This window comes from Mobula hypostoma, chromosome 5 (genome assembly GCF_963921235.1).
Source record: "Mobula hypostoma chromosome 5, sMobHyp1.1, whole genome shotgun sequence".
In the NCBI taxonomy this organism is placed as follows: domain Eukaryota; kingdom Metazoa; phylum Chordata; class Chondrichthyes; order Myliobatiformes; family Myliobatidae; genus Mobula; species Mobula hypostoma.
The window spans coordinates 90,433,520-90,459,590 of record NC_086101.1 but is presented as its reverse complement, the minus strand read 5'-3'; the positions used below and the strand labels follow the sequence as shown (position 1 = coordinate 90,459,590).

Genomic DNA, 26,071 nt, shown 5'->3' with positions numbered 1-26,071 from the left:
CAGGAAAGGCCAAGTGAAGACGTAATCTCGACTAAATGAATGTGGTTTTTAATTAATATATTAACTTATGATTTTAAAAATTCTTGGATCGGACAAATAATTAAATAAAAATTCAGCTGTTTCTAAACTTTGAAATGTTTGAAAAGATCTTTAGTAGTACAAACTGACCATTCTGATTTTCAGTTAAGTGGTCACTATAAATTGCCCCTAATATGTAGGTGAATTCTAGAACCAAGGAGTTGAGGGGAATTGTATGGGGAATTAAAAAATGGGATTAAGGTTAGATTCGTATAAGTCTATAGTTGGTGCAGAGTCAGTGGGCCATAGTGCCTGTTTCTATGTTATATATTTCATGATTAAAATTCTATGATTGGAGATCATGTTCTCCAGCTGAATACGTTGACATTGTCGATGGTTTGCTCTGTTTTACGAGGTAAGTGCAACAGTGATACATCACATTTGATAGATTTTCAGGCTCCCAAGTGTTAGCGCAGCTGTGGGATTTGTGGTAGAGGGGCATGCCAGGCGGAGAACAGCTGGCTCATTATTTCCACCACAAACACTTGCTAATAAGTTGGATTATTTGGTAAATCCCAAGGTCACAGCTGTTTGCCAACTAAATAATACTTTGCACAAAATAAAGAGAAATGTGGCATTAAAATTTCTCAAAGCAGGAGGTCTTGCAAAAGAGATAGTGAGGAGGGGATCATGTAGAGGTCTTGAAGTTTTCTTATGGAGAACTTGTTTCTACTTGCACTGTACACACTAGACATCATTTTTTAAAAAGGGAGGGATATCTTTGCAAAGAATGTACATGATATGTGGATATTACCACTAGCAATTGAAGTAATGGCTGATATGAACAAGAGTGAATAATAGGATGTGGGGAATAGTGGATTAAGACTTGCATGAAATGTAAAAACCTGATCAGATTAAATTGCATGAATGACCTGTTTCTTTGCTGTAGATTCTGTTTTGTTTCTTACTGTTCTTGTTTTCCAACTTGCCTCAAAACTCAGATGCCTTAAGCCAAAAATAGATTTGTTTTGCTTCAAATTTTTGTAGATAGAGTACTTAATGCCCTAGATGTACCATGTCAGCAATTTATGAAGTCAAAACGTATTGAATATAATAGCAGAATTCTATTCATTGCAGAGTAAAAAAAATAGTTAACTTTTCATAAAGCAAGAAAAAAACATTGCTGAACCTGGAAACCCAGAATAAAAGCTGTATTAAAAGTATGTTCAGTGTTTTCTACTTTTACTTCAGACATAACTATTTCTGCTCCTAAAAGCAAAATTTTATTTCCCAGTGTGTAACATTATTAAGGACTTTATTTACAAGCATTACATGTTGCACTTTTCTGTGTATACATATACAGTGGATTGCGATTAATTGGGATATATGGGAACCAGTATATTTTGGCTCCATTGAGAGGCTGCCCCAAGTAGCCAAGGTTTCTTGAATACTTATAAAAAAGACAACTGAGTAAAAAAAAAATGTATTTACATGAAATACAGGACAAACTAGAACATTACCAATCTTATTACAGTACTAAAATACTGCATATTACTTCCTAGCAACACACACAAAATGCTGGAGGAACTCAGTAGGCCAGGCAACATCTATGGAAAAAAGAACAGTCAACATTTCAGGCCAAGACTCTTCATCAGGACTGGAGAAGAAAAGCTGAAGAGTAGATATAAAAAGTGCGGAAGGGGAGAGAGAAACACAAGGTGAAAGGTGAAACCTGGAGGGGGAGGAATGAAGTAAAGAGCTGGGAAGTTGATTGGTGAAAGAGATACAGAGCTGGAGATAGGGAAGTACAGCATGAGGGAACAGAAGGCCATGGAAGAAAGAAAAGTGGTGGGGGGAGGGATAGGAGCACCAGAGGGAGGTGATGGGGAGGCAAGGTGAGAGGGAAAAGGGAAAAGAGGATGGGGAATGGTTAAAGGAGGGGGTTGCATTACCAGAAGTTCAAGAAGTCTTTAATAGTTTTCCCAAATAAGTGGCTGCCCCAATTAACCAGAATTCTCTGTATATTGTTCAGAATGTATCCGAGTATTTAGAATCATAAAGTATTCATAAAGTGATACTGTTATTTTAAAAAATCCAGTAAAAGTAAGGCAGTAAAGATCTTTTATGAGGCAACAATTGCCCACAATGCATGAATGTGGTGAGGCAATCTGCTGAAAGTCCTTGGACAACTGCTACTCTTTGTCACCTCTCAACAATGAATAACTGGACTAGTTTAAACATAAGGTCAGACTTTTGTTTGTTTGTCCCAGGATTAGCTCTGATAAAATAGAAGCTATTAGAATGTGCATATTAATAGTTACAAAAGTCGGCCATTTTAGTCTTTTTATAAACCCCTTTTACATTCCATTTTAAGTGAGCTTTACATAAACCTTCCCATTTGATGTAAGTGCTGCAGAGGTTATGAGGGTTTTCCTGTCTAGTCTCTACATCATTGTAGTGCCCCTGAGTTTGATTGAATTAAACTCTCTGATTTATATAGTGCTATTACATCTACGGCAGTTAGGCAGCAAACATTTTATTCTGAAAGGTAATTTTATTGTTATTAGTGCTGTGATTTTTCTTTAGAACAAAGGAGTAAAGCTCTTAATTTTTAGATATTCACCTGGGATTTGCACATTCATGCAATTCCTGCTGCTCTCAAAGCAATCACAGGGAAATGAATGGCAGATTATATAAATGTAGTGTCATTCAGGATATTCCAACAGTTGAAGTGTTTTTAAAATTAACTAACTGCTGCAGTGTAGGAGGCACAGCAGCTAATTTACACACAGCAAGGTTTATTAGCATTTTTGCAAGATCTCACGAATATCAGCAGTAAATCTCAGATGATCTGTCATGTAAATCATCCCTCTGATCTTCTTTGTAATCCTACAATTGGATATTTTACATCCTCTTGAGAGAACAGAGAGGATTTTGGTTTTACAATCTCATCTGAAAGACAGAACCTCTGGCAGTAATACATTTTATCAATATAATGCTGCTGCTTTGGTCCAGGTATTTGTGTTCATGTTTCGGACTGATGCGTAAATTCAGGCACTCAATATGAGTATTCTCTCAAAAGTCTTCCATCTTTTGCATCATCATATTCACTATAGGTCATGTCACGAGTGTGATATCGCCACTTTCCTATGCGAATATGAATCCATTTATAATGAAAAAGTTTAGCAACATTCAAGATTAAATATCCTAGTCAATTAACATCAATAAATCAACATATTGCTAACCATTCCTACAACCGAGTGCATTGCATTCCATCTACAAAACGCTTAGCAATTGTTAATCACGGTCTATTTTCAGACCTCCATCCCCTTGATCTACAAAGGTAATAGGTGCATGGGAACATCGCCACCTGAATGTTTAGTCCTGAGGAAGGATATCAGCCTGAAACGCCAACTGCACTCTTTTCCATAACGCTGCCTGGCCTGCTGAGTTCCTCCAGTATTTTGTGCGTGTCACCACCTGCATGTTTCCTTCATTCAATAGATCATCATAACGTGGACAGATATTGCTCTTCTTTTGCCTTGCTGAGTCCAAGTCTGGAATTTCCTACTCAACGAATCTTCCGCATATGCAATACAATGGTTCAGGAATAATCAAATGCAGGTCTTGTTGCTGATGCCCACCTCCTGTGAAGAAAACAGAAGGATAAGCACTCAGATATTGGCAATACTGCTGCCTTTGTACTTGCACTCCACATAATATGAACCATTATTTCTATGTATATATTTCTCATCTAAATGTTCAGTATCAAGATTATTTCATCCTTGCTGGTCCCAGAGGATCTGTCCTTTGGCCAGCAAATAAGTACCATCACAAAGAAAGCACAACAGTGCTTCTACTTTCTGAGAAGTTTGTGTAGATTCAGCACGTCGTCTAACTCTGGCAAACTTCAATAGGTGCACAGTGGAGAGAATGCTGACTGGTTCCATCACAGCACACACACAAAATGCTGGAGGAACTCAGCAGGCTAGGCAGAGTCTATGGAAAAGAGTACAGTTGACGTTTCAGGCCGATACCATTCATCAAGACTGGAAGAAAAGAAGAGGAGTCAGAGTAAGAAAGTAGGGGGAAGGGAGGGAGAAATAAGAGGTGATAGGTGAAACCAGGAGGTGAGGGATGGGTGAAGTAAGGAGCTGGGAATTTGATTGGTGAAAGAGGTGCAGGGCTGGACTGACTTGTACCTTGCTGAGGCCGGGTGACAACAATCAGACATCTCCTCTTACCTACACCTAGAACAGGACCATACTAAGGAGCATCAGAGCATTGTCTCCCACACTATCTCCTACCTCATTAACTCTGGGGATCTCCCTTCCACTGTCACCAACCTCACCCCACACCTTCCACTACTACATCCGACATAAGATTCACAAACCTGCTTGTCCAGGTAGATCCATTGGTTCAGCTTGTTGCTGCCCCACAGAACTTATATCTGCATACCTCGACTCAATTTTATCCGCCTTGTTTCAGTCCTTTCCTACCTACATCTGTGACACTTCACATGCTCTTGATCTTTTCAATAATTTCAGGTTCCCTGGCCCCGATCATCTTATTTTCACTATGGATGCCCAGTCACTATACATCTCAATCCCCAACAGGAAGGCCTCCAAGCTTTCCATTTCTTTCTGGATATCAGATCCAACCAGTTCCCCTCCACCCCCACTCTCCTCTGTCTACTCTTAATAATTACTCCTTCAGCTCCTCCCACTTCCTTCAAACAAAAGGTGGAGCCATGGGCACTCACATGGGTCCCAGCTATGACTGCCTTTTTTTTTGGTTACGTGGAGCAGTCTATATTCCAAACCTACACTGGTCTTGCTCTCAAACCTTTCCTATGCTGCATCAATGACTACATTGGTGCTGTTTCCTACACCCATGCACAGCTCGTCGATTTCATCAAATTTACCTCCAACTTCCACCCTGCCCTCAAATTTACCTGGTCCATTTCTGACACCTCCCTCCCCTTTCTTGATCTCTCTGTCTCTGTCTCTGAAGATAGCTTATCTACTTGTGTCTATTAGAAACCCACTGATTCTCACAGCTACCTGGTCTTTACCTCTTCCCACCCTGTTATTTGTAAAAACATCATCCCTTTCTCTCAATCCCTCCATCTCCACCGCATTCTCTCTCAGGATGAGGTATTTCATTTAAGACTGAAGGAGATGACCTCCTTCTTCAAACAAAGGGGCTTCCCTTCCTCCACCACCAACGTTGCCCTCAACTACATCTCTTCCATCTCACCCCATCCTCCCACCACCCTATCAGGGATAGATTTCCACTTGACCTCATCTACCACCCCACCAGCCTCCACGTCTAGCACATAATTCTCCAGAACCTCCGTTATCTCCAATGGGATCCCAGTACCAAACACATGATTCCCTCCCCTCCACTTTCTGCTTTCCGTAGGGATCACTCCCTACATGTCTCCTTTGTCTATTCATTCCTACTCACTCATCTCCCTCCTGGCACTGATCCTTGCAAGCAGAACAAGTACTACACCTGCTCCTGCACCTCCTCCATCACTACCAATCAGGGCCCCAAGCAGTCTTTCCAGGTGAGGTGACATGACACTTCTCCTGTGAGTGTGTTGGGGTCATTTACTGTGTTTAGTGCTCCAAGTATGGCCTCCTGTACATTGGTGAGACCCGATGTAGATTGGAGACTGCTTTGCCGAGCACCTATGCTCCGTCTACCAGAAAATGCAGGATCTCCCAGTGGCCGTGCACTTCAATTCTACTTTCCATTCCCGTCCTGACATGACAGACCAGGGCCTCCCCTACTGTCACAATGAGGCCACATTCAGGTTGGAGGAGCAACACCTCATATTCCGTCTGGGTAGCCTCCAACCTGATGGCCTAAACATCAATTTCTCAAACTTTGGGAGTAATTGGCCCCCCACCCTTCACCATTCCCCATACCCGTTTTCCTTTCTTACCTCGTTGCCTTACCTGCCCATCACCTCCCCCTGGTGCTCATCCCACTTCCTTTTCTTCTGTGGTTTTCTACCCTCTCCTATCAGATTCCCCCTTCTCCAGCCCTTTATTTCTTTCACCAATCAACTTCCCAGCTCTTTATTTCACACTACCCCCTTTCAGTTTCACCTATCACCAACTGTTTGTCCTTCTTCCTCCCCCCCACCCCACCTCCCACTTTCTTACTTCGACTTCTCATCTTTTTTTTCTCCAGTCCTGATGAAGTGTCTCAGCTCTAAACATCGACTGTAGTCTTTTCCATAGATGCTGCCTGACCTGCTGAGTTCCTCCAGCTTTTTGTGTGTGTTGCTTTGGACTTCCAGCATCTGCAGATTTTCTATCGTTTGTGGTTGCATCAGAGCCTGGTGTGAAAATAACAAAGCCCAGGAATAGAAAAGTCTACAAAAAGTGATGGACACAGCCAAGTCCATCACAGGCAGAGCCCTCCCCATCATTGCACACATTTGCAAGGATTGCTGCCAGAAGAAAGCAGCATTCACTATCAAAGACACCGCCCCCCCACCGCCACGTGATCCAGGCCATGGTGAGATATCTGTACATGGATAATAAATTTACTTTGAACTTTGAACACCTGTGCAATACTTTTTGTAACATATATATATATATATATATATATATATGTCAACTATCTCTACAGGAATTTTGCAAATTTCAAGAAAGGTTTTTTAGTTAACAAGCAGCATTCAAGAGTATTTTTCCTTCCTTCTTGTGAGTAAGATGAAAAAGGAGTTGCATAAATTGAATTAATCATTTCATTGCCATGCAAAACTTCAATTAATCTCACCTTGGGGAAATAAATTTTTCATTTTATCCTCTGCTCAAAGTAGCTTACTCTAAATTGCCTGCAAATTCTGTTTAGCACAAAATTTCCAATTTGTTTTGCTCTCTTTGATGAATTAAATGACAACATAACTCAAGTTCTAAACAAAATATCTGAATATTGGAGGAGATGTATAAAGTCTGTTTTGATGCTCAGCAATGTCTGTATTACATATGAATGAGGTTTGATGGAATGAAACTACTTCTACCTTGTTAATATTTCTTTGCTTTATACAAGAAGGTATCGTTACTCCAAAATGAGCAGAAACTTATCCTTAATGCTGTTTAATAATTGATTTGTTGTAATCAATCCTCAGGGAGGTGTGTGTGGCTGTGAAAAAGGTTTCGTGGAAGTAATGACTCCTTATGGATTTCTTGATTACTGTGCTAAAATCCCCTTGCCTGAGGAGAAGAAAGCTGATGTTAAAATCAACGTGGGAAAGAACAAACTGAGCAATTCAAAATTTCAGGCTTTTTTTAAAGGATGGTCCATTGATCCTTTTGATCCAGGTAATAATTCTATTAACAAGCTAAGCAAGAGACTGTGAGATCTGAAATTGACTGGTCAATATTTAAAGATCAATTAGGTGTTTGTTTAAAGGAAAGAGGAGAGAACTGAAGTAGGAACAGGATTGCTGGTGTCCTCAGAGTCCTCCAGTGAAGAGTTTTGGGGAACAATCCTGAGCAGAATATGCTCAGTCACATATTATCCAAATGCTCTTATGACTTTTTCCTGTTTACTTACAGCAAAATGAATAAATAGGCCAAAAATCCTATTAATAGAATTTATTAAACATAAAGTGTTCATGTGACCATCCACCCTTTGTTTCTGATGCCAATGTTTTAAAATTTTGTGTGTGTTCTATTTCTTTGGTTATTACTTTTCTATGAAAATAGTGTGCACTTTAATTGCCAATGCCTTGACAATGTTATAAAGGGAAGGGTGTAGCTATGATACTCAGCTCAATCTGTTGGCATATACCATTATTGCAGCAGGTCTCCTGTAGGAGCAGTTTAATCCAGGATTCCAAACTTCCATGAAAGAGAGATCTTTAGCACCTAATAGTGAAAAATATTTGTACAATTACATTTATTGTGCAAGTATATATGTCGTTATTCTTACTAAAATGAATAGTTATTCCTGAAATGAAAGCAGCATAGACATTACTGTAGTTATCATTAATATCCATTGGTAAGAATTGATCTACACCATCCTCTCCAATCTGGCCTTGGATTCAAATGATTTATTTAAGCACTTTATTAAAACTTAATAATAACACAAGATTTTGTATCTATTAAAGAATACATAAATATGTATGTTCCTTTAAAAGTTAAAATATACACTCAGTGGCCACTTTATTTGGTGTAGAGGTGGAGTACTGTGTGGTCTTCTGCTGTGGTATCCCATCCATTACAAAATTCAATGTGTTGTGCATTCAGAGATGCTCTTACGCAAACCACTGTTGTAATGCATGGTTATTTGAATTACTATCGCTTTCCTGTCAGCTTGAACCACCCTGGCCATTCTCCTCTGACCTCTCCCATTAACAAGGTGTTTTTGCCCACAGAACTGCCGCTCACCAGATGTTCTTTGTTTGTTCTTAGACCATTCTCTGTTAACTCTAAAGACCATTGTGCGTGAAAATCACAGGGGATCATTAGTCTCTGAGATACTCAAACCACTTCATCTGGCACCAACAATCATTCCACAGTCAAAGTTTCTTAGATCTCACTTCTTCCCCATTCCGATTTTTTGTCTGAACAGCAACTGAGCCTCTTGACCATGTCTATATTCAAGCTGAGGCCACATGCTTGGCTGATTAGATATTTAAGATATATATGTTTGTGTCTACATATATTCAGTGGCCACTGGTGTACTAGCAAAGGAAGTGACTTCATTATTGATAAGTGGTTATGCATATATAAGTGATAAAGGCTTTCATATCACTCCACTTTCCCTTTACTGGATGTTACAGCAATGTCATTTTAACACCAATAAAGCCATACGGAATAACAAGGACCATTATTATTCTAAAGGCTTTTTTTTGTTTTCTGTAATAATTGTGTGTCACAGCTGTTAATATGATAGAATTCCTGCCAGTATTGGAAGGAGAGGATTGTGGCCATTATCAACCTGATCAGTCAGTATAAACATCACTGCAACAGTTGATGGGTATGGGCAGTTCATTCCAGATTTCAATCTGTTGTGAAAGGGAAAGCCTTTCCACTGAACGATGATAATCAAATGTGCACACAGGTATTTAAATCTAATCCAGAATGTGGGATAGAAGACTGTTTATAGCTGTAAAGTTGAGAAATTGTATTGTCTTGATGTCTCCATCAACACCATCCGAACTTGTAGTCACTTTCATCCTGAAGGATGGTGATGATGACAACACAGTACATTTTCCCTTCACGTCTCAGACCATACTGACTTGTAAATACAGAACATCAAATTCCTTCATTGTTCCTAGATTTAAATTCCTGCAGTCCCTAACCAAGGGACTGACATTTCAATCAGAACATCCACACAGAATTTAACTGAATTGATGCCCTAGGGCATGAAGTTGTCTGAAAAAGTTAAGTTGTGTTGAAAAAGGACCTCGTGCTTAGCCAGCGTATATGATGAATAAATCTTCTTGGGCTATTAGCCAGGTACAGGTATCGATTTTAACCAAAAATTTGATGACAAACTCTGCCATCTTTCCTGATGAAGAGTTTATTTGTCTAAATTGTGTTGTTGAGGTGAGATAGAGATATTTTCCCTCCTCAATACAGACTGAATTGTATTTTTAAAAACCTGACTATAAGAGTCACTAATGCTTAGATGTGGCCTTTTCCAGTAAGAATGATATTCAGGTATGTCCATCTTGGATGGCTTCTTAGCTTTTCCAATCTGGCCTCTTACGTCTTCTCCTTACTCACCTATCATCTTCCCCTGGTGCCCCTCCTCCTTCCCCTTCTCCCATGATCACCATCCTCTCCTATCAGATCCCTCCTTCTCCTTCCCTTTGCATTTTCTACTGATCACCTCCCAGCTTCTTACTTCATCGCCTTTCCTCCCCCACCCACATGGCCTCAGCTATTATCTTCCAGCTTGTCCTTCTTCCCTCCCCCCAACCCACCCCCCATTTTCCTATTCTGGCATCTTGTCTCTTCCTTTCCACCGCCAATGAAGGGTCACGGCCAGAAACATAAATTATAAATTCATTTCCATTGGTGTTCCAGCATTTTGTGGATATTGCTTTGGATTTCCTGCATCTGCGGGATCTGTTGTGTTCATGACCTAAAATGAGCACAACAATGGTGTTTAGTGGAAATCAAATGATAGGACATGACCATGTTGATGAAAATTGTGCCATTGTTCCTCATCACTCTACTGTGCACTACATTCTGTGTTGAACACTTAGTTTATCTCTGCATGAACCTGGAGGATTGATCCAATGATATAAAAGGGCCATATGAGAAATGAATCCTGTCAAAATAAAAACATTTATATTGCATTGTTTGTCTTGATAATGACAATGCTAATTTTTAATCATTATGTCTTTGTTCCTTTCATTTTTCTGGCTGGTATTTACAGTACTTAATTATTTTTTATCACATGGAATAAGTTGACATCCAGGGTATCAGAACTCTAATACCCATTTGAAACTCACTATTGCATTTTCACAATTTGGAGTTAACAAGTTATTACTTATTCAGTCAACCAAGAATCCAAATGAAGGCACATGCAAGTCTAAAAGAAGTAGCTTTCTTGGTAATGAAGATGAATTTATGTTGCATCATTAGCATTCTCTTCAGAACAACACAAACCACTTGACAGCCAATGCAGAACTTATGAAAAGTCACCATTGTTTTTTTTTTAATGCAGACAACTTGCAGATAACAAACTCTCCAAATGCAACATGATATTGACAACAAACACAAAACGTTGGATGAATTCAGCAGGTCAGGAGGCATCTATGGAAATGAATGAACGGTCCATATTTTGGGCCGAGACCCTTCTTCAGGACTCATGACTTGAAACTTTGACAGCTTATTCATTTCCATAGAAGCTGCCTAACCTGCTGCGTTCCTCCAGCATTTTGTGTGTGTTGATTTGGATTTCCAGCATCTGAAGAATCGTTCGAGTTTATGATTTTGACAGTGGACACAAAATGCTGGAGGAACTCCGGAATCGGGCAGCATCTATGAAGGTGAATAAAAGGTGACTTCAAAATGCTTTTTAGCTTGAAATGCCAACTGTTTATTTCCCTCCAGAGATGCTACCTGACTATGAATTCCTCCAGCATTTTGTGTGTGCTGGGAAGCCATGTAGCCAGCATCTGCACAATATGTGTTTGCGAATGTGATATTGGCATTTTAGTTTGATTCAGTAACATTGAGTAAAGACCAAATATTAACCAAGTCACTGGAGGTAACTTGCTCATTTGCATAGTAGTGTCTTGGCATGTTTTGTTTGTAGATGGGTCTCAGTTTAACATTTTATCTGAGAGCTGGCTCCTCCAGCAACAATATTAAAGCCAGTTGTTCCCAAGTTTAATTATTAAATACTTTGCCTTATATTGTGTTTATTTTCAGTTTATTGGTTTTCTGAGAGATACAATATATTTTCTACATAGAATACAATGCACTAAAACAGTGTGATATAATAATAATGAACTAATTTGCATTTATAACAATATACAGTATCTATAATTGTGCATGCTTCTCATAAAGCATTTTCTTATGGCTTTGAACTTGCATGAACCAGAATTGGTATTGAGCAAATATAGAATGATCCAGAGGCTGGGGTAACAATCCAGCAACCCAAGAACAAATGCCAAAGCAGCTGTGGAACAAAAATTCTATTATTAAGGATGACCATAACAATAAGCAATGACAAACAAAAAACAACTGAAATGCTCCAAATTTAATCTGGGATCCTACAACAGAGGAAATTTACAACCCTTACCTGGTCTTGCTTAGATATAACTCTTAAGCTACTGTCATGGTCCAGTCCGTGAAGTCCGCATTCCGGTTCATGGTCCGGTCCATTGATCCTTGTTCTGGGTTTCCAGTGTTCTCCCTTGTTCTGTTGAGTGCCTCAGTACAGGAACCTAATTCTCATTTGGGGGGGGGCAGGGGCTACATAAATAGCTCCTGGGTTCAGCTTCATTTGCTGGACTTCACATTCCGCCTGCAACCTGGCCTGCGTCCTCACCTATAACGCTGTCAAGTTCAACTGCCAGAGCAAGACCGGGGCATTGCTGTGTTAAGATAAGGAACAGTCTGTCGTTGTTTGGAATTGTCTCTTTGTGTCCTTGCCTTCGCTAGGTAGGTCTGGCTGTTTGCCGCTACCTTGAGTTAGGAACTGTCTCTGTGTCCTCCTCTTTGCTAGGTAGGTCTGGCCGTTTGCCGCTACCTTGTGCTATGAACCGTCTCTTTGTGTCCTCGCCTCCATTGGGTAGGCCTGGCCGTTTGCCACTACCCTGAGTGGAGAACTGTCTCTTCATGTTCAGTGTACTGTGTACAGAAAGAGCCCCAGCCCTTGGTCCTGTTCCCAAGGAGGGGGTCCTGGCTCTGTGTGCTGTGTACGAGTCCTGGCCCTATATCCTGCTCCCGAGGAGGGGTCCCGGCTCTGTGTTCTATGTTCCTGAGTTCCAAGTCCAAGGCTCCGAGGTTCCTGTCTCCCAAGACCAAGTCAAGGCTGCATGTTCTCGTCCTGTCCATGTGCCTTGCCCAGCTCTGTGCTGGAGTTCCCATGTCCTGTCCAGGAGTCTCACGTCCTATCCTGTAGTCATGTCCAGTCCTGTAGCCATGTCATGTCCTCACCTAGTTCCGGGATCCCAGCCCAATTCAAGACCCAGGTTCTGGGTCCTTGTCTAGTCTCTGACTCGGAACCCAAATGCAGGCTCCTCGCTCCTAGTTTCTTGTCTGGGTTCTGCGCTTCTTGTCCATGTCCTAGCCCAGGCCCTGCATCCTTGTCTATCCAAAGCCTGTGTCAATGTCCAGCGTCCTTTCTTCCTGACTCCCCTTGCTTTCTTGATAAACCTTGTACTTTTCCTAGTACTTCAGTGTCTGTGTCTTGCGCTTGGGTCCACTCCCTATGTCCCCCTTATGACACCATATCCATATGGTTGAAATAGCCTCTGAAATGAAATACACACGGTTTCAAGTTCAAGAATATTATTCATCATATGTTTAAAAGAAACTTCTACAATATCACTTGGGTAGTATGTCCATGCTGAGGACCGTTTAAATGGATTTGAATGTGAAGATGCTGGTGCTATTAACTTGTTATGGAAGTTGAATTCCTGTAGGTATTACTGTTCATACTGTAACTCCTGCTTCAGCATTTCTACTGTAGACTAGAATTGGAGTCAGTTTCATTTATTTTATTGATCTATCACAATCAGGTTTAATACCTCTGGCATGTGTCATGAAATTTGTTAACTTAGTGGCAGCAATACAATCCCATACATAATAAGTATAGAAAAAATAAATCAATTACAATAAATATATACATATAAAATAGATAAATTAAAAATACTTAGAATTATAGAGAACCTACAGCACAATACAGGACCTTTGGCCCACAATGCTGTGCCGAATATGTCCTTACCTTAGAAATTACCTAGGGTTACCAATAGCCCTTAATTTTTCTGAGCTCCATATACCTGTCCAGGAGTCCTTAAAAGACCCTATCATATCCGCGGGTCGCCGTCAGCCCATTCAGTGCACTCACCATTCTCTGCATAAAAAAACGTGCCCTTGACATTTCCTTTGTACCTACTTCCAAGCGCCTTAAAACTGTGCCCTCTCGTGCTAGCCATTTCAGCCCTGGAAAAAAGCCTCTGACTATCCTCACGATCAATGCCTCTCATCATCTTATACACCTCTATGAGGTCACCTCTCATCTTCTATCACTCCAAGGAAAAAAGGCCGAATTCACTCAACCTATTCTCATAAGGCATGCTCCCCAGTCCAGGAAACATCCTTGTAAATCTCCTCTGCACCCTTTCTATAATAAGGTGACCAGAACTGAGCGCAGTACTCCAAATGGAGTCTGACCAAGATCCTATATAGCTGCAATATTACCTCTCAGCTCGTAAACTCAATCCCATGATTGATGAAGGCCAATGCACTGTATGCTTTCTTAACCACAGAGTCAATCTTTGCAGCAGCTTTGAGTGTCCTATAGACTCAGACATCAAAATCCCTCTGATCTTCCACACTGCCAAGAGCCTTACCATTAATACTATATTCTGTCATCATATTTGACCTACCAACATGAACGACCTCACACTTATTTGGGTTGAACTCCATCTGTCATTCCTCAGCCGAGTTTTGCATCCTATCAATGTCCCACTGTAACCTCTGACAGCCCTCCACACTATCCACAACACCTCGAACCTTTGTGTCATCAACAAATTTCCTAATCCATCCCTCCACTTCCTCATCCAGGATATTTATAAAAATCACAAAGAGTAGGGGACCCAGAACACATCCCTGGGGCACAACACTGGTCACCGACTTCCATGCAGAATATGACTGGTCTACAACCACTCTTTGCCTTCTGTGGGCAAGCCAGTTCTGGATCCACAAAGCAATGCCCCCTTGGATCCCATGCCTCCTTACTTTCTCAATAAGCCTTGCGTGGGGTATCTTGTCAAATGCCTTGCTGAAATCCACATACACTACATCTACTGCTCTACCTTCATCAATATGTTTCGTCATATCCTGAAAAAAATTCAATCAGGCTCGTAAGGTATTACCTGCCTTTGACAAAGCCATGCTGACTATTCCTAACTATATTATGCCTCCCCAAATGTTCATAAACCCTGCCTCTCAGGATCTGCTCCATCAACTTACCAACCACTGAAGTAAGAAAAATGGTGCAAAAACAGAAAGAAGTCAGGTAATATTCATGGGTTCAAAGTCATTTAGAAATCAGATGGGTGAGGGGAAGAAGCTTTTGCTGAATACTGTAGAGGCTAGTACCCATGATGGATCTGACTAATTTTACAACTTTCTTTAGCTTCTTACTGTGCAGTAAACCCCTCTCCCCGTCACCCCTGTACCAGACAGTGATGCAGCCAGTTAGAATGCTCTCCATGGTACATCTGTAGAAGTTTTTGAGTGTTTTAGGTAACAAACTAAATCTCCTCAAACTCCAAATGAAATATAGCTGCTCTATTGCCTTCTTTATAGCTGCATTGATATGTTGAGACCAGCTTAGTTCCTCAGAGATATTGCTCACTCTTTCCACCTCTGATCCCTCTATAAGGATCTTGCTTTCAATGGTATATGGCTCAGTGGTTTCTGCTTTATGATAACTTCAGGTAATCATAACTAGTTTCTGTTCATGCACTGCTTATCCACTCTACAGCATAGGTAATGATGTGGCTGTAGTGTTGTTTCTTTTAACTAGTGCATCATTCAGACATCACCTTGTTTTGTCTATGTGCTGGGAAAGTTACCCTTAACTTAGTAAAGTTTATTTATACTTCCTGCCATTCACTAGCTGAACTGGATTGAGTCCAGATCTTTTTCGTTGCTGCTGTCTGATTTCATAAGGATGCTTCTGATGGTTGGATATATGTTTCCTTGGATACTATGGGAAGAGGTTAAAAAGAGAGTCTTTGTTGCATTGAAAACTCTTTCCCAGTTCTATAGTGAATTAAGTTTAATTTTCATATGCCAGTTTCTCAGGAATCATTTTGCACTTGTAACTGGCTTTCACATTTCAGGTTAATGAGAAACTGAGGTTGTGTGTGAACAAGTGAGCTCACAAAGATTGCCATTTCTGAGGTGCAAACTAAAACCATTACCTCCATTTTGTTGTGTTTTTCTGATATACTGTACATTTCTTATTCATGCCAGTCTCTCATCAATCATCATTCCAGTCCCTAGATGACATATCTCTCAGCTTTCAGTTCTCCTTCCAGTGTGGCTTTGACTTTAATGATCTTCTGAATTTCCTTTGTATCTATTTGTGTATCTAAATCCAGCCTGTAGAACGCCTGGTTATTTTTCTTTCATCGTTTTAGGCCATCCTGGAATCACTTGCTGAAAAAGCATCTATAACCCCTTATCATGGTTGATCTCTCTGAACTTACTCAATTTAGACGTTGCATTTACAAGTTGGTTTACTTACAGATACGGATCTCTTATCTCATGCTTCTGCTTTGACAGACATAATGTGCACTTGCCAACTGCGTTTCTTTTCCTTATTTGTTATTCAGCCCAAAATAAAAACTGTGATATCTTAAGAGTAACTTGTCCAGTCCTATTGGCTCACTTCATAGCTTTCTGTCCTACATTTGGGTGAGGGAATGAATTAGCACTTTGTACTATAAAATTTCTTCCATAGGCCTGGGTCATCGCAATCATGCAACACTGTTAGTTGTTCTCAGTTTTTGGATATTGTACCCATACCTTTGATGACATGAGTGCTTCAATAGTAAATCCTACCGGCTTTATCAGTTTGTCATCTTGTACTGGTGCTACTGCTCATCCTTTAGTAAAGGTATCTATCTCCAAAATGACTTATTTTTTCTCTGCGGTAGTAAAGCAGAATTATTTCAGGAAATCTCTTGTCAACGTACTTTGACCACTAGCATTTGGCATTTTCTTTTTCCTATTAATTCTCTGACATTGCTGTATTTCTATGATGTGATGATTGGAAGAATTTGGGTCTTGAGTTAGTTCTACAAACATTAATTCTTTCCTGTCCTTTGATGCTTTAAGGTCGACTTAGCTTATTTAAAGAGCTAGCACACATTTTTCATAATGATGAATTTTTAGATTTTTTTTAGATTGTGAGAACACTCAGTCCTCTTTTATTGTCATTTAGAAATGCATACATGCATTAAGAAATGATACAATGTTTCTCCGGAGTGATATCACAGAAAACAGGACAGACCAAAGACTAACACTGACAGAACCACATAATTATAACATATAGTTACAGCAGTGCAAAGCAATACCATAATTTGATAAAGACCATGGGCACAGTAAAAAAAGTCTCAAAGTCCTGAGACAATCGATTCCCGAGTCTCCCATAGCAGGCGGCAAAAGGGAGAAACTCCCTGCCATAAACCTCCAGGCACCGTCAACTTGCCGATACCTTGGAAACAGCCGATCCCAGCCGACCCTGAGTCCATCCGTCCGAAAACTCCGAGCTTCCTACCAGCCTGTCCGATACAGCCTCCAGAGCACCATCCTCTACTGAGCGACTTTGACCTCTCCCCGGCTGCTGAAACATGCAAAGCCGAGGATTTTGAGGCCTTCAGCTCTGGAGATTCCGGTTATCACACAGTAGTAGTGGCAGCGAAACGACATTTCAGAAGTTTCCAGATTTTCCGCTGTGCTCTCATGTCTGTCTCCATCAAATCAGGATTGTGCATGGCCCCCTACTTGACAGATAACAGATGTTCATCACTGAAGTGGCCGTGTGCACTGCCGTCGCGCCGCCATCTTCTCCCCCCTCCCGGGAGGATTTTTACAGATCATCCCCAGTTTACCAAGCTATGCACAGCTTCTACATATGAACAAGTATTTGGGAGAAGAGTGAAACGGATTTGCCATCTGCTGTGGGGATAAAGGCATCTTCTGCTGAGTGGAAACTTGGTCAGTGGGTTGCGAACTGTTCAAAGGAGTGGAAACCTTCCATAACCTGAGAAGAATCTTTTGTTATTATCTGCCATCAGCCTGTGGGCTTGTCATCCACATCATACATCTGGATCTACTTGACAGGCTGTGCCAGTATGAAGACTATGAAGAGAGAGAACAGTAAATCAGTTCACTGACTTTAATGGGAACCGTCGCAGAACTTGAAGGAAAAGAAAAAAAACAATAAATGCCTGGCCAACAGAGCTCGTAACTAAAACTCTCAAACTGAAAGTTAATGCTAACACTGCAGCTGGAAGCAATGACTAAATACTAAACAAATACTTCTCCTTTACAACATCATTCACAGTGCTAGCATTCTCTCCTGGGCAAGGACGAAGTGAGGGAAGCAAGGAGCTTACTTTTGGTCAAGTCTTCATAAGACTTGAATGAGAGTAAAGGAGTTAAATACCACCAAAATGAAACACTAATTAGCTGGAGCATACGTACTCACAAGCAGAATTGCTGAATCTGTTCCACAACACGCCCGCATGGACAAGTAGAGCACATGGCAGACTCTGTGGTTGTGAAAACTGCACCCCCCTCCACCAGTGCAGATCCTGTGACACCAGAGACCTGTACCCACTGGAAATCCTGGATGAAAGATTTGCCCAGGATGTCATTGGCCAGAACCCAAGAATGTTCCTCAGAGCCATACCCATCCCAATCGATGAGGTACTGGAACTTACCCCACACCCAGCGAGATGTCAGAACTGCTGCACAGTATGGACTAGGGAACCATTCACCACACGGGAAGGCAGGAGATGGTGACTGGAGTCAGGGAGGAGGTTAACCTGATTCAGCTGGGAAACATGGGAGCACTGGCTGGATCTTCATTGATGCTGGTAAGCACAATCTATAGGAGACCTTGTTGATAACCTTTTCCACTATGAATGGTCCCAAAAAGCCAACTTTCAGAGAAAGATATCTAGATGCCAGACAAACTTTCTTTCCTGGTCTGAGAGGCCCCTACTGTCGGCGAACCCATTCAGCCTACTGGGCATGTTATTTCTGAGTGTGCAGCAGACAAGACCTGACCTGTCTCCACTTGCAGTAGTAGTGTTGGACCAAATGTTGAGCAGCAGGAACTCCTGCATCAATCTCCTGGTCAGGGAAGAGCAGGGGCTGGAATCCCTTCTGGCACTCGTAGGGGGACAGGACCATGGAGGATGACTGGAAGTTATTATGGTTGATCTCTGCCCAAACCAATTGAGAGTGCCAGGAGGTGGGGTTGGAAGAGGCAAGGCAGTGCAGGGTTGTCTCCAGCTCCTGATTCACTCTCTCAGTCTGGCCATTAGATTAGGGGTGGAAACCAGACAAGAGGCTGGCTGTGGCTCCCACAAGAGAACAGGCCTTCCAAAAATAGGATGTGAACTGTGCTCCTTTGTCAGGCACTATGTCCAGAAGGGAGCCATGTAGCCTGAATGTGTATTGAACCATGAGGGTGGCAGTATCACAAGCTGACAGGACCAGAGGGAGAGCAATGAAATGGGCAGCCTTGGAGAATGACCAGAATAGCAGTGGTTCCATTAAATGGGGGCAGTCCAATGAAGAAATCTACTGAGATAGGACCAGGAGTGGTGAGGCACAGGCAGCGGACATAGCAGGCCAGTAGATTGCAGGTGAAATGTTTTGTTCTGGACACAGGAGGAACAGGCAGTGATGAAATCAAGGATGTCCTGGAACATAAATGGCTAGCAAAATCATCTCAGGGCCCATTGAACTCCTGGATGGCAGATCCAGATGGGAAGAGTGTCCTCATTCCAACACTCTGGAATGCACTGTGGTAGGGATAAACAGCTATCTGGGAGATCCCTACACCTGGGCCTGGATCTGATTGCTGGGTGGCTGTCACCTCTGCCTCTATACCCAAGTTACTAGATCAGCAATGCATGGGTGAGGAAGGACGGGGATGGGCTCTAGATTGGTGTTGTCCTTGGACATGTCAAATTGCCAAGAGAGAGCATCAGCTTTGGTATTTCTGCTGCTGAGACAGTAGGTGAGGATGAAATTAAGCCGGGTGAAGAAGAGAGCCCAGAAGGACTTGATGGGAGTTGAGTCTCTTGGTGTCATAGATCTGTGATCTGTCCATACCAGAAAGGGGTGTCCTGCCCCATCCAACCAGTGTTGCCATGCCTTCAGTGTTTCCTCGACAGCCAGAAGTTCCCTATTCCTGAGGTCGTAGTTACATTCTGCAGGAATCAAGCAACGGGAAAGAAAGGTACATGCAGGAGTGCAGCCGATTATCTACAGAAGAGCAGTGGTAGAGTGCAGCTCCGATGCATTGCCATGGCAATGCCGAAGCATGGCTTTAGTTCCAGCAGTGTTTGGTCTGGTTCCCTTGTCCAATAGAGATCTTCTTGGTGAGTGCATTAATGGGGACCTCGATGGAACTGAAGTTCTTGATCTTTAGCGAACTCTGGTCTTGAGGGAACTCACACTTTTCTGGCTTGGTGTAAGGGTTATTCCTGAGAAGCCATTTGAGGACCTTCCAGACAATTTGGATGTGTTCCTAGCAAGAGCAGAAATAGGTCAGCATGTTGTCTAAGTACATGAAAACAAACTGATTCAATATGTCCTGGAGCATATTGTTGGCCAGGGCCTGAAAAGCAGCAAGGCGAGTGGCCATACCAAAGGGTATGATGAGGTACTGATAGTGATCAGTGGAGGTGTTAAATGCCGTCTTCCACTCATCCCCTTTTCAGGTATGAACAAAATTATGAGCATTGTGCAGATCTATCTTGGAAAATATGATTGCTCCCTGGAGATATTTGAATGCAGAGATAAGCAGGGAAAGAGGGTAGCAAATCTTCGCTCTGATGTTGTTTATGGGTTGTTATGCAGGGTTGGACCTTGTCTTCCTTTTTGCTAACAAAAAAGAAGCCAGCCCCTGCTGGTGAGGTTGATGAATGGATAAACCACAAGGCCAATGCCTTCTTGATGTGCACTTCCATAGCCATCACCCTTGGATGAGAAAGGGAAAAGAGCTGGCCCCGGGGAGGTCCAGTACCAGGTAAGATATCAATGGTGCAAACATATGGCCAATGTGGAGGAGGAAGGTGGCCTTCTTTTTACTGAAGACCTCAAGAAGATCAGCAAATTCATCCAGAATGCCAGACAGGTCAACATTAGCAGTTGAGACAGAAGGGGATTCAAGGACCAAAGCTTGAGCTGGACATAGACAGGTAGAGAGGGATGATATTTTTCAGACTTGAAGTGCCTTTAAGCACCAATCAGTCTATAGTTTGTGTTAAGATAACCAGGAAATGCCAAGAACCAGCAGTGTTTCAGGTGAATCGATCAAGTAGAAGTTAAATTGCTCCTTATGGTTGCATTCGAGCACAAGTTAGAGGAGTTCTGTGGAAAGGTGCCCAGAGGTCGACCTTCCAGGGCATTGACATCGAAATTTTCTCTCAATTTCGGAGGCAGAATTTTCCATTTTTGAGTCGGACAGATATCCATGAGATCTTGCCTGCTCCAGAGTCTATTAACACATGAAATTCACGGATCTGCGACTCCCACGACAAAGAAGTGGAGAACAACACAGAATTAGAGGAACCTGATTCCAGGGAGAACCAATCCCTTTCCTGCTAAAGAGCATCCTCTTTTACTGGGTGCTTGGGACATGAAGTCCGGAAATGTCCTGGATTGTCAAAGTGGCATCAGGAACCTATACTCTGGCACCGATCTTGTTCCTCCTGGGACAGTTGCATGCTCCCCACCTAAACAGGCTCCTCCATGGACTGGGTACTGGGTGATAATGGACAGTGATCCAAAAAGCATGAAGTTGAAGACACTTTTTTCCTCGTGCCACTCAGATGCCCAGTTGTCAACTGGAATGGCCAGATTAATCAAGTCAACTGGGCTGTTCTGCTCATCACGGACAGCAGGCCTGAACTGTACTCCTGCACTCAGTCCATGCTGTAAAGCAGTGATGAGGGATTTATCATTCCAACCTGTTTCCACCGCAAGTGTGCAGAACTTTACTGCATAGTGCATCACTGTCCCTCTACCCTGGTGCATGTTCAGGAGTCAGTGGGCAGATTCCTGATCCTGTACTGGAAATCAAAAACTTGTCTTAATTCAGCAGCAAAACGCTGAGCCAACTGGGCTGCAGGGAAACATTGCTCCCATAGATTGTTCAACAGGCTGAGTGGGGGTCCATCTAAGAGGTATACTACGTACTCCGGTGTTCACGCATCATTACTGAACTGACCAGGCTACACTGAGAAAGTGAGCTCACACTGAGCAATAGATTTCCTGGAAGACCTGGAAGATCCACCAGGAAGACTACTCAGTTCTGGCTCGGGATTGTCGGTGGCCGAGGGTAATGGGAGAGCAGAAAAGGAGGATCTGGTAGATGCTAGGTATGGGACTGACATGACCAAAAGCAGTTGAAATACATTTGAAAAAGTGCTAATGGCTGTTACCTAATGCTGGCTGTCGGCTGTAAACTCCCGGACTGTGGCTGTGGGAGTAGAGAATGCTGCCGCATGATTCTGATTGTCCTGCTGACACCTGCTGAACTGTTGATGCAAGGGCACACACATGTTCTTCCAGTTGGGACTGGTCTTATTATACGACGATCTTCTGTCGCATAGGTTCAGTCACTTCTCTCAACGCAGGTTCTGTAACCTCTCCTGTCTGGCCAATGACTATCAAGACCAAGTTCAGCTGCTCTATTTCTTCTGGGTCTATTTTCATGGTCAAGAGTTCCTGACAGGTTGTGCAGTAATGACCCAAGTGCATAGAGAGAGAGAGAGAGAGAGAGAGAGAGAGAGACTGAAACGGGTCAACAGTTCACTGACTTTAATGGGAACTATTGCAGAATTTGAAGGAAAAGAAAAAAACTATAAATGTCAGGCCAACAAGGGCTTTAACTAAAACTTTGAAACTAAAAGTTAATGCCAACACTGCAGATGGAAACAATGACTAAATACTAAATGATTACCGCTTCTTTGTCATGTCAATCGAAATGGTAGTCCTAATTCCTGGACACAGATGAAGGTAAGCAGGAGCTTAAACATTGCTGTGCTTTTGGTCAAGTATTGACAAGACTGGAATGAGAGCATGGGAGTTCAATACCACCACAATGAAATGTTAGTTAGCTGGAACACGCATAGTCTTGTGCACGATTGCCAAACCTGTTCTGTGATACACTTGCGTGGAAGCGTAGACCTCATAGCGGAATCTATGTGACTCTAATTCCCTGTTTGCTCATCAACTTATCCTCCCTGTGAATATGTTTCATCCAAATGGTTTGATAAATGTTAATGCTAGTAAATATTCCTCATCAAGCTTTGAATTTCAGTACCTGTTTCCTGTAACATGGTTGCTGAACAAATAAACTCTTCTTGTTTACTATCGAATTCCAATTCCTACGTAGAGTGAGACTTTCATCTTTGTTAAAATTCTGTTCCTCTAGTTCTATTTCAATAGCTTCCTTTACCAGGTGGACCAAAAAACCATTGGCACGACACAGTAGTTTTGCGTCATCAAAGCCAATCCTATGGCCATTGCGATTGCAATGTTTCGCTACCGCCGATTTCTCGTGGTAACCCAAACAGATACTTCCTGTGCTCCTTGATGCAGGTTTTCACTGCGCTTCCTGTCTTGCTGATATACGCTGCACCGCATTCACGCCAGCCAATTTCAGTCCCAGCATAACTTTGACTCACATCAGCTGTGACTTGAGCTTCCTATGATGGTATTAATTTGGTATTTCTTCAGAATCCCTATGATCCTTCAAGAAACTTGGGAAATATAGGGACGGCAAGGAGTAGTGACAGGTTCCTCCTTGTCATTAGGTTTCCTAGTTTTTCTGTAGCCCTTTTGAGGGCCCAATTCATTTTCTTTCTCTTGTAGCCATTCTGTAGGAATTTCATGCATAATCATTGTATTTCCTGAGGGAGACTTTCCAAGTCTGAAATAGCTTTTGCACAGTTAATCAAAGTAGAAAGAACCACTCTACATTGGGAGGCAAGATAGTGGCTGTTATTGTTGAGGTATAAGTCCGTGTGAGTGGGTTTCCGATAGACGCCATGTCCAAGGCTACTGTCCGGTTTCCCTGTGAATGCGGAACAGTATATAGTGGCCAGGTGGGAAGCCCGGTGGAAAACTGCATCAAGGAGCACAGGAAGTGTATCCTTTTGGGTTACCAGGAAATATTAGCGGTAGTAGAACACTGCATTCACAATGGCCATAGGATTAACTTTCACAATGTCCATAGGATTAACTTTGATGGCACAAAACTACAGTGTTGCTCCAATTGTTTTTGGAACTGCTTGGTAAAGGAACCCATCGAAATAAAGCTAGAGGGAAAGAAATTTAACAAGGACAAAGGTCTTGCTCTAAGTAAGAATTGCATTTCAATTGTAAACAAGGTCGGAAGGCGGAAACATGATTGGATGAGGACCAACCATTCAGGAGGGATGGACTACAAGGGTATAGATACCACTGGAATAGATATGCCCAGGCGTCATCCCTGAAGAAGATGGCAGAGTTTGCCTTCAAAAGATTGGTTATAATCAATATCTTTACCCAGCTGGAAGGCCAAGACTAGTTTATTCATCACATATGCCAGAAAAGCACGAGATCCTTTTTCACATAACCAGATGACAGTTACAGCATAGAAACAGGCCATCTCAGCCCTTCTAGTCCGTGCCGACCACTTACTCTCACCTAGTCCCACCGACCTACACTCAGCCCATAACCCTCCATTTGTTTCCTGTACATATAGTTATCCAATTTAACTTTAAATGACAACATCGAACTTGCCTCAACCACTTCTGCTGGAAGCTCGTTCCACACAGCTACCACTCGCTGAGTAAAGAAGTTCCCCTTCATGTTACCCCTAAACTTTTGTCCTTTAACTCTCAACTCATGTCCTCTTGTTTGAATCTCTCCCACTCTCAATGGAAAAAGCCTATCCACGTCAACTCTATCTATCCCCCTCATAATTTTTAATACCTCTGTCAAGTCCCCCCTCAACCTTCTACGCTCCAAAGAATAAAGACCCAACTTGTTCAACCTTTCCCTGTAACTTAGGTGATGAAACCCAAGCAACATGCTAGTAAATCTTCTCTGTACTCTCTCTATTTTGTTGACATCTTTCCTATAATTCAGTGACCAGAACTGTAGACAATACTCCAAGTTTGGCATTACCAATGCCTTGTACAATTTCAAAATTATGTCCCAACTCCTATACTCAATGCTCTGATTTATAAAGGCCAGCATACCAAAAGCTTTCTTCACCACCCTATCCACATGAGATTCCACCTTCAGGGAACTATGCACGATTATTCCTAGATCCCTCGGTTCCACTGCATTCTTCAGTACCCTACCATTTACCATGTATGTCCTATTTTGATTAGTCCTACCAAAATGTAGCACCTCACATTTATCAGCATTAAACGCCATCTGCCATCTTTCAGCCCACTCTTGAACTGGCCTAAATCTCCCTGCAAGCTTTGAAAACCTACTTCATTATTCACAACTCCACCTATCTTAGTATCATCTGCATACTTACTAATCTAATTTACCACCCCATCATCCAGATCATTAATATATATGACAAACAGCATTGGACCCAGTACAGATCCCTGAGGCACACCACTAGTCACCAGCCTCCAATCTGACGAACAGTTATCCACCACTACTCTGTGGCGTCTCCAATCCAGCCACTGCTGAATCCATTTTACTACTTCAATATTAATATCTGACGATTGAACCTTCCTAACTAACCTTCCGTGTAGAACCTTGTCAAAGGCCTTACTGAATTCCACATAGACAACATCCACCGCTTTACCTCCGTCAACTTTCCTAGTAACCTCTTCAAAAAATTCAATAAGATTTGTCAAACATGACCTTCCATGCACAAATCCATTTTGACTGTTCCTAATCAGACCCTGCCTATCCAGATAATTATATATACCATCTCTAAGAATACTTTCCATCAATTTACCCACCGCTGACGTCAACCTCACAGACAGATAATTGCTAGGTTTACTCTTAGAACCCTTTATAAACAATGGAACAACATGAGCAATATGCCAATCATCCGGCACCATCCCCATTTCTAATGACATTTGAAATATTTCTGTCAGAGACCCTACTATTTCCACACTAACTTCCTTCAAGATCCTAGGGAATATCCTGTCAGGACCCGGAGTCTTATCCACTTTTATATTCCTTAAAAGTGCCAGTACTTTCTCTTCTTTAATCATCATAGTTTCCATAACTTCCCTACCTGTTTCCCTTATCTTACACAATTTAATATCCTTCTCCTCACTGAACACCGAAGAAAAGAAGTTGTTCAGAATCTCCTCCATCTCTTTTGGCTCCACACATAGCTGTCCACTCTGATTCTCTAAGGGACCAATTTTATTCCTTGCTATCGGTTTGCTATTAATATAACTGTAGAAATCCTTTGGATTTATTTTCACCTTACTTGCCAAAGCAACCTCATATCTTCTTTTAGCTTTTCTAATTTCTTTCTTAAGATTCTTTTTACATTCTTTATATTCCTCGAGCACTTCATTTACTCCCTGCTGCATATATTTATTGTA

The 26,071-nt window shown here is 41.9% G+C and overlaps 1 protein-coding gene across 1 annotated transcript in view; it reads left to right on the top strand.

The window, feature by feature from the left end:
• The window catches only part of thsd7ba (thrombospondin, type I, domain containing 7Ba), a 1,092,806-nt gene that overhangs the window by 1,051,367 nt on the left and 15,368 nt on the right, over positions 1–26,071 (top strand). The window contains exon 26 of the mRNA XM_063047545.1: positions 7,166–7,358. Coding sequence (XP_062903615.1) covers positions 7,166–7,358 — 193 coding nt within the window. The remainder of the gene's footprint in view (positions 1–7,165; positions 7,359–26,071) is intronic.